This window comes from Hibiscus syriacus, unplaced genomic scaffold, assembly GCF_006381635.1.
Source record: "Hibiscus syriacus cultivar Baekdansim isolate YM2019G1 unplaced genomic scaffold, ASM638163v2 tig00110793_pilon, whole genome shotgun sequence".
NCBI classification, from domain to species: Eukaryota; Viridiplantae; Streptophyta; class Magnoliopsida; order Malvales; family Malvaceae; genus Hibiscus; species Hibiscus syriacus.
The window spans coordinates 480789-489791 of NW_024062864.1; the positions used below are offsets into that span (position 1 = coordinate 480789).

At 32.9% G+C, this 9003-nt stretch overlaps 1 protein-coding gene across 1 annotated transcript; it reads right to left on the bottom strand.

Moving 5' to 3' along the window:
* Window positions 1-1531: 1531 nt before the first annotated feature.
* Window positions 1532-8524, bottom strand: LOC120141064 (signal peptide peptidase-like 4). Its single transcript, XM_039156004.1, has 14 exons — window positions 8268-8524; window positions 7425-7583; window positions 7161-7272; window positions 6618-6734; window positions 6302-6453; window positions 5965-6147; window positions 4041-4075; window positions 3634-3796; window positions 3355-3408; window positions 3063-3155; window positions 2821-2963; window positions 2326-2396; window positions 2036-2119; window positions 1532-1910 (listed from the first exon to the last, which is right to left on the bottom strand). Exons 1-14 carry the CDS (start codon window positions 8400-8402, stop codon window positions 1795-1797), a joined length of 1617 nt encoding a protein of 538 aa, XP_039011935.1. The 5' UTR covers window positions 8403-8524; the 3' UTR covers window positions 1532-1794.
* Window positions 8525-9003: the final 479 nt, after the last annotated feature.

Sequence of the window (9003 nt, forward strand, 5' to 3'; positions counted from 1 at the left end):
TGTATCAAAACAATCATCTTACTTGATACGAATAATTTTTGTGTAACAATCAACTGCTATTTTTACCAACTCTTCTTCCGGTATCTGAAGTAATTCTGGCATATTCCAGTTATACTCCCGTGGTATTTTCTTCGGGGACTTTTCTTTGGGGATTTCTTATTCTTCTTCAGGGTTATATGAATTACATAATGGATGTTCAACATGTTCATTCACAGTCGTAACTTCCTCCTCATTATCATCAACAACATCTTCCTCGGCAGTGGCTGTTTCATCATCAAAATTCGGGTATTGATCAATATCAAAATCATTACATGCAGGGTCTGTTTCTTCTTCTGAAACATCATCAAAATCCGAGTATTGACTAATATCAAAGTCCGGGTATTGACCAAGATCAAATTTTGAATACCGACTAGTACTCACAATTTTTTCTGTTGGCTCATCATCGTCTAACTGGTTAATACGAAAACCGGAATTTGGTGCTGAAAGTTGATTGGGATTTGGATTAGGGAAAGGTTGTGGGTTTTGAGATTGTGTTTGGTATTGGAAATGTGGTGAAACAAAATTTGCTTGGTGATGAAATTGTGGTGGAACCATTAAATTTTGAGCACCATAAACTGTGGTTGAAAAACTTAATTGATTACTACCCGCTACTGACCCAACTTCACTACTTCTAGGTTCAACAACATACAATGTAACATCATCTTGCGAAACACTAATGTAAGCAATGAATCGTTCAACATATTCATTGTCGGTTAACAAATAAACTTTACATTTTCTCTGATAAGATAGCCTAAATCAACTTAAGGGCTCTAAATTCAATTTATTTGCAACACGTAACATTAGAGTTTCATAAGTTAATTTTTTTAATGACAGTTTTAGTTGAAGATTCATAGGTAAATGCGTATATTGTAAAACACCATGAACATTCTCCCATGACCCTCCAAAACACAAATTTATCCAAACATGATCAACATTAGATGATTTCATTATTGTAAATTAATTTACTAAACAAACGAGCTGCGAAACTAAAATCTGTTGCCGGATGGGGAAGAATGTCGTTGGATATAAGAACGGATGTCGCCGGAGAGAGTGATAGGTGGAGATGGAATGAGTTGCGATTTAGAAATTTAGGTTATGAGTTGCTTCTGCTGCGTAGTTATATACCCAAAACATTTGTGTTGCGAAACTACAACCTGTTGCGAATTTGAAATTCAGTGTTGCGACAGTCAAAATCGTGTTGCGATAGTCATAATCGCATTGCGATAGTCGAAAAATCGCAACGCGAATTTAGAAAATCGCAATGCAATAGTTAGAATCGCGTTGCGAATCTGAAAACTGATTTACAATACCGGAGAACGCATTGCGAATTATCGATCGCATTGCGATTTAGTTTGTCATTTTAACAAATCCAAAAAAAATTGGTTAAAATCGTATATTATAAAATATTTTTGATCACTGAGGTTATTTTCTCTATTATATATATGAATGGGGTATTATCTCTGGGATGGCAGAACACAGCATTAGGATGATGTGTAGGTAAGTGCAGAAAAACTCGATATTATAACGATCATGTTGAAAAGAGGTTCGTGGAACCGATACGTCAGCACGATACAAGGTAAAGCTTCTATGAAATTAGCCGTGAACTAGCTTCAAACTAGTTTGTTACTGGTTAATTTCTAAACGTGTTGTAATAACTATACTGCAAATATTACATGCTTCTCTACAACCTAGAAGGGTGAAAAAGTTTATCAACTGGTACTGGCACACATTTGAGGTACTTATTGTTCAGGACCATTAGTCTTTTTCTTCTAAGGGCTGAAGTTGGACATGCGGACAAGGCCTTTCCGGTTCTCCTCGTGTCCAGAGAGTTTTGAGATCACCCCTCTTCTTCCCCAATGTAATAAAGGTACCTGAATCCGAACAAGAGATGATTGGTAAGAGAAATAAAGTGAAAGATAACATTTCACCGGGGGTTTATGAGGACGGCAATATATGTTACTGCAACTGTGCCACTTTCAATATCATTGCTACTTACCGAGTGTGAAAGGAACAATGTATAGCAAAGCAGGTTGGCCGTGTCCATCCATCATGTTCAAGGCCACATATGTGACCAGAAGACCTGTGCAATTATTTTAAACAAATATAAAAGTAATGAGTCAATGGTCATTATGTTGCAAGATGGGCAATGAAACAAACTGCTAAAAGATGTATATTCCTACTACATTTTTTGGAGCAGAGTAAATCGGTTCAATATCATTTTCTTCACCTTTGAATCGGAACCAAAAGAATTTTTATTCAAGTTTGAGACTTAACAATTTTTCATACCTAAACCATAAGCAGTCATTGCCCATATAAAGTACCCTGCTCGAAGAGGCGTTTTTGTCAGCCAATCATACCTACAAAAAAGAAAACATTAACATGAACAGTCAAAGAACACTAAAGATACCAAACATAAGAAACCAATCTCATTGTTGGAACAAATCCGTGTACCATTACTTATCAATAGAATACTCTTAAAACAAACAGAACCAAATATTTCCAGTTTAAACTGTGCCACAAATCTAGTTTGACTAATGGCAGGTTCATAAGGCACAGTAACATAATTCATGGATTTGTAGATGTAAACATTGTACATATGACCTATTCATGGATTTGTAGATGTAAACATTGTACATATGACCTATTAACAAATTACGATCAGCATGTTCTGGTCTTATGGTTATAAGGTCTTACACTATACCAAAGCATAAAGAATTAGCAAATATAACTAAGACCAAGATTAATTTATAGATCAAGTGGAAAGATAGTAGTCATTCAAACCTTAGTGAAAATGCCACAAGCAGTCCAGGTAAGATTATGTCTCCAAATCCAATAACACTGTAGCCACCCCAAGGATCATACATCCGGGGAATTTTTAGTAACATTGGTATGCCATCCTCTCCACTTCTATCACCACGGGCAACCTATAATAGAAAGAAAGAAAAATATCATTCCCTCAACTGACCAAATGGTTTACAGGTACATAATTCAATGGCAAAGAGATAATATTTATAATCACTTACCACTATCATCACGCTCTCATGAAACCACCATTTGGAGACAAACACCCAGAAGATATCATACAAGAAAGCACAACCCAGAAGAACTGTACCAACCTGATTCAACACAATTCACCACTAAAGAGCATAATTTTTTCCCAACCCTTTAGTTATTCTCATATGTAAACTACTTACATGCATAAATTACCCTTTATGTACAGAAGCATGGAGAAAAATAAGACTCGTACAATAGCAAAACATTCATGTGTCTCTTAAGTAGTAGGTAGAATAAAGCCAAGTAAATCAAGATACTCACTTTGAGATTTGGCACGCGAACAATCTGAAGGACTGTGATTATAAGTGCAATACCCTGATTAAAAGGGGGAAAAAGGGAGGTTCATATATCACCAGTTTACCATGATAAGAACGTAAATCAAACTAATTTCCAAGCATATTAATTTTCAATGAGAGCAAGATGACACTACTCACTACAAGAAAATGGTCACATCAGATACAATATAAGCATCTGAATTCTGAAGAAATTCAGTAACCAAGAAAAGTAACAATAACATAAGGTACTAGAATGTTGTCTTACAAGAATATCTTGACCTATCCAGGCAAAGGAGATAACACGGTACACTGCCCAAACAACAGCGAATGCTATGCAGAAGGGACAAACAGCCAATGTCAGATGCGAAACAGCTCCAAAGAAGGGTACTTTAATAAATGATTCTGCAAAGCCTTTAAAACACCTGAAGCTGAAGATACTTGGCTGTCAGTGTCGTATGATTTATAACTTGTTTGTTAAAACAAAGAAAGAAATCGCACAAATACTACTAGTACTGCTGATTTTTAAAATAGAGATTTGATTGCTGATTTCATTTTACACATATTTCTGAGGAAGACTTTGGTTTTAAATATTTTTTATTACAGTCACGAGGAAGTAGAACTATCAAGATGGTACACATCCATAGAAAAGCAATGGCAGAGGAATATGCATACCATGATAATAAAGTCACCAAGCACGTTTGCAGGCCCTGGAAGTATAAAAGGATATCCAGGATCAGCAGTCATCTCAAAGAATCTTCCCCTACCCCACCCACAACCTTATGTCCTTCTATAGGGTCTTATGACGAGTGAATGTCAGTAAAAGTAACATATGGAATATAAATGTAGCATCTCATTGAGTGGAGTTTACATACAGACATGTTTATTCAACATATGTTTCAATAAAAATAAACATTGCACAAGCAGTCATGGGTTCTCAAGGAAGTTGCATTTTTTTCTATTGGTTCAAGCGCATAAATCGATAATTATTGTCCTTAAAATTGACAAATTATATTGAGAACCATGAAACTATTTTAGTAGGTAATGTATCTTTTAGATAAATTATATTAAGCTGGAAGCATTGTGAGCCCTGCATCTCACACATCCAAGATTATCGACATGTCTAAAATCCAGCCTCAGTAAAATCCTAATGGAATAGACTGGAGCGTCCACCAATGTAATGATGACACAGACAAATGCTGATGCTCAATAAGGAATAAGGTGTAGCATGTCCTTTCAGTTGCAAGGTGCTTGACATTCATAAGATATGCATGTGCAAAAACATTGCAGCTTCCATTAAATGGCTTTCGTAAATCATAATCATTAGTCATATTAAGGACCCTTCAACATAATAAGCCTCGGCTAGAACTTTTAGCAAGATCCTCAAAAGAACAGATCAAAAACAGGAAGATGAGAAGCAAATAAAAGAAAACTAGCATCATCATAAAACCTTAAAACTGCCAGCAAAAATATCCAGAACTGTGTGAGAGATAATAAGTTGCTCCGTAGTAACTTGTGAACTACAATAACAAGAATGAAGAAATAAGGGTGTGTTTGTTTGCCGTAATTGGAATTACGGAATTGGTTTTCCCCGAATTCCCGTGTTTGTTTCACGTAATTCGTTTTCCGGAAAATGTTTTCCCGTGTTTGTTTCACGTAATTCGTTTTCCGGAAAATGTTTTCCCGTGTTTGTTTCTCGTAATTGGTTTTCCGGAATGTAATTCATTTTCCTAGTAACAGAATTTCCTTTGTGTTTTCTGTAAAATGACTTACGGATTCATTTTCCGTAAGTCGTTTTCCGAACTTTTCACTTTAAAGAATAAATACTCAAAATAATTTTATTTTATGAATTTAATATTAATAAAATATTTTAATATCTTTTTCATCAAAATATTATTTATTTATTTATTAATATTTATAATAATATAATATTATATTTTTAATATTATATAAAATAATCAATTATATAATAATAATATAAGATATTATATATTTATTTTAATATTATATAATAAAAATCTTTATATATTTAATAATGAATAATATTATTTATATATTTAAATAATATTTTAATAAAGATATTTAAAATATACTAATTAATATTTTTAAAATATAATATAACACTATTACTTTAATAAATAATTAATATAATTCATAATATTTTATTTCACTAAAATATACAAAAATTATTATTTTTATTAATAAAATTATAAAAATAATATTTAATAATAAATAAATTATTTTAATATTTTAAAGTAATAATATTAAGCTTAATGATAAATAATATTATTTATTATATTTAATATTTGTAATAAATAATTTTTAAAAAACTCTTCAACTAGTGGAAAAAATGTTTAAATAACATCTTCCAAACATCATAAAACGTTTTCCAGATGTTTTTCAAAAAATTTAATTCATTTTACGAAAAACATATTCCGGAAAACGTTTTCCAGAAATGTAATTCATTTTCCAGAATTCAAATTCCAATAATTCATTTTCCAGTTCCAGTAATTCATTTTTCGGAAAACCAATTACAGCCAAACAAACAGACCCTAAGTCACACTGATCTAAGCATAGAGATATACGAAGACAAGCTCACCTCTACTCCACCAATGCAAAAGAGAACCACCAGAACCTCAATAAACCAGAATGACATAAGCTTGTAAAGCATGACCAAGAAACATGAAGCAACCACAACAAATAGAATTGCTGACTTTGTATTTATGTCAACAAAACCACTAGAACCTGCACCTCCAACTTGTAGTACTTCTGATGATGCATCCTGTGCCAATATCAATCAACATATTATGGGGTTGAATAATATAATTGAAAAAACTGTTGCTACTTGGCACTTGCTATAGGCATACTTACAAATATATTTGAACAGAATTTAAAAAAGAATGAATAGAATTTGCTCTTAAAGTGTATAAAGTTACCTTTAGCAGCTTGTCTTGCTCAATAGCAACTTCTCTAGCAGTCCAAGCAGACCAATAAGAAGCACACAAAATGGTACCAACAGCCATTAGCCACAGAAACACTTCAGCAATATCAACTGCCGGACGCTTTGGAGAGTAAAGTGCAACAGAAACTACATAAAGGTCAAAAGGTGCAGAAAATTCAAAATTCATTCTGACATGATGCCAAATGAGGTATTGTCAAAAGAAAAACATCATAAAGAGGGTACTTTTCCAGGACAACAAATAGGTATAGCCAACTGAAACATTGATGTAAAAGAAGCCTGGAAAGTCATACCCATGGCATTGTTATTTACAAATTTCTCCAAACGTGAACCAGCATCCTGAGGTAGCATAAGGGCCGGTATTTTTATATCTACATCGGCATCAGATTCACAAACCATCTTGAAGAGTTCTGTAGAATAAGATTAAAAATTCACTACTTAGAAAGCATGAATAAGGTTTGGACTGTTGACAACTGCTTATAACAGTAACTAGCAATCACATTGAATCCTATCATCTTCAATGTAATTACCCATATTGTAAAGGTAAATTGATTAAGGATCTGATGAATGATGATACCATAATTACAGCTCAAATAAGCCCCACAGGCTGAAAATGATGATATCACAAAAGCTATTTTGAGAACTTGAGCAGATTAAATGCAGCAAAGTTTAGACATAAATCATGAGAAGAAAAGGATGAAAAATGAAAATATATCATAAACCAAAATGTACGTCCACAAAATTTCTTCAACTTTCTGCTTTGAAGAACAAATCTTATCAGTTATCGTGCACAGAAAATATTCTTTGTTTTTGGGTTCACAAAAGACTAGAGATACCTGTTTGGTTGTTTATTATGAGGATGGCAGAAGCACCAGCTTCTTCAGCAACATTTGCCTTCTTTGTGAAACTACATTTACCTCGATGCACCAGAATAACCTCCCCTGTAAGCTACCAACAGAGAAGATATTCAAGATTACTAAAAAGGAACAAGTTTAGGGGCGAGAGCAACTGATCAGATGGAAGCACATTCCCGTCAGAAAGAATATATCTAAGAGTCAAATTGGATGGATACATTGTAAAAAAGATCAGAATTTAAAAACCTGATTACTAGGTTTGCTGCAACAATCAGGAGGATCTGCAAGGGCGAGCGTGGCATGGTTTGCATGCTTTTCTTTTGACTCCAAAGTAGGCCCAAAACGAGCACCAACACCAACATATTCATTGTCTTCTATACCATTAATCCATGTTGGGACTTTTACCTATAAACCATATTGGATTAAATCTAATGTGCAAAGGCCATATTCATTACTTTGAGATGAAACAAAGAAAGAAAGATTGCAATATACAAGCACCGTATCTAACTCAATATTCAAAGGGCAGCAAATAAGTACGAAAATCTACTTTTTAAGTTCAAAGAAAGAAATAGAATGAGACAGACGAAAATGCCAGATTATTTTCATCAATTTACTTAACTTTTTTGTAATCTGAGTTCATGTTGCAAATATTTCAGATATTAAAGGCGCATTAAAATAAAACCTATATAGGATAAATTTTGCTTATAGCAAGTTTGAACATTTCATCCAAAAAGAGAACTCGCAAAAACCAGTGTTAACCCTTTTTCCCATCTGGACCAAAGGTCCAAAACCATATCCTAAAACAATAAAAAAATGCCACCATTTACCAGCAATCAAACAAGAACTATATATTGTTCAAAAAAAAAAGAATACTAGAACTATAAGACAAAGTCAAATTTTGAAGCAAATGAATCCTAAAAAGGGACAATTAAAATAGTAATCGACACAAAACATCTTAATCAAACATCAAGTATAAAAGCAAAAAATAATGATTTCAGCATTCATCCATTTTTACAAAAGCAAAACAGACCCCAGGGAAAGAAATGAGGAACAGGAAAAGACAAAGTTCAGGGATTTTTGCTAGATTACCAGAACAAAATTATTAGCACAACCGGGTCTCTTTGGAGCAACATCGTCTTGATGAACTATGTCCCCAGCTAAACCCAAACCAGCACTCGAAACTACAATTAAAAATACTATAAATACGCCCCTATTCATTTCCATATCAGGAGATAATTAGCTTACAGAAAAGGGCTCTAGGGTTTTTTTCTTCTTATTCCTTTCAATCTTTCTTCGAAGTGAAAAACACGAAAGAAAAAAAAATCAAAGAATGTGAAAAGAGATGGAAGCAGGGAAAAGAAGAGGAAAACTATCACTTTCTTTTGGACTCTGTCATTTTTAATTTCGGAACATTGAAACGAAAGAAACGCCGTGTGATGACAGCTCACAGCTGTGACTGCATTTGCCTTTTACTCTTCCTGCATGCTTCACGCTCTTGCTCTGCCTGTGCACGTCACGCTATTACAATTTTGGGGAAAACTTGGTCTATGTAAGAGAATAAATAAAATTTGCTAGCCTTCCTTTCTACTAATATTTATTTAAAAAATATATTCAAAAATTATTTTTCTTAAATATATAATTTAATATTCAAATTTGAATTTAAATATTTTTTTATGAAATTTTTTATTTTAATTAAATATTTAATTTTAATTTTTTAATCAATTAGTATCTAAATTTAATTTATTGATTTAAAATTGAGATCAAAATTTGGTTTTGTTTTACTTTTTAAATTAATTTTAAAAAATAAATCAAGTTTAGATATTGA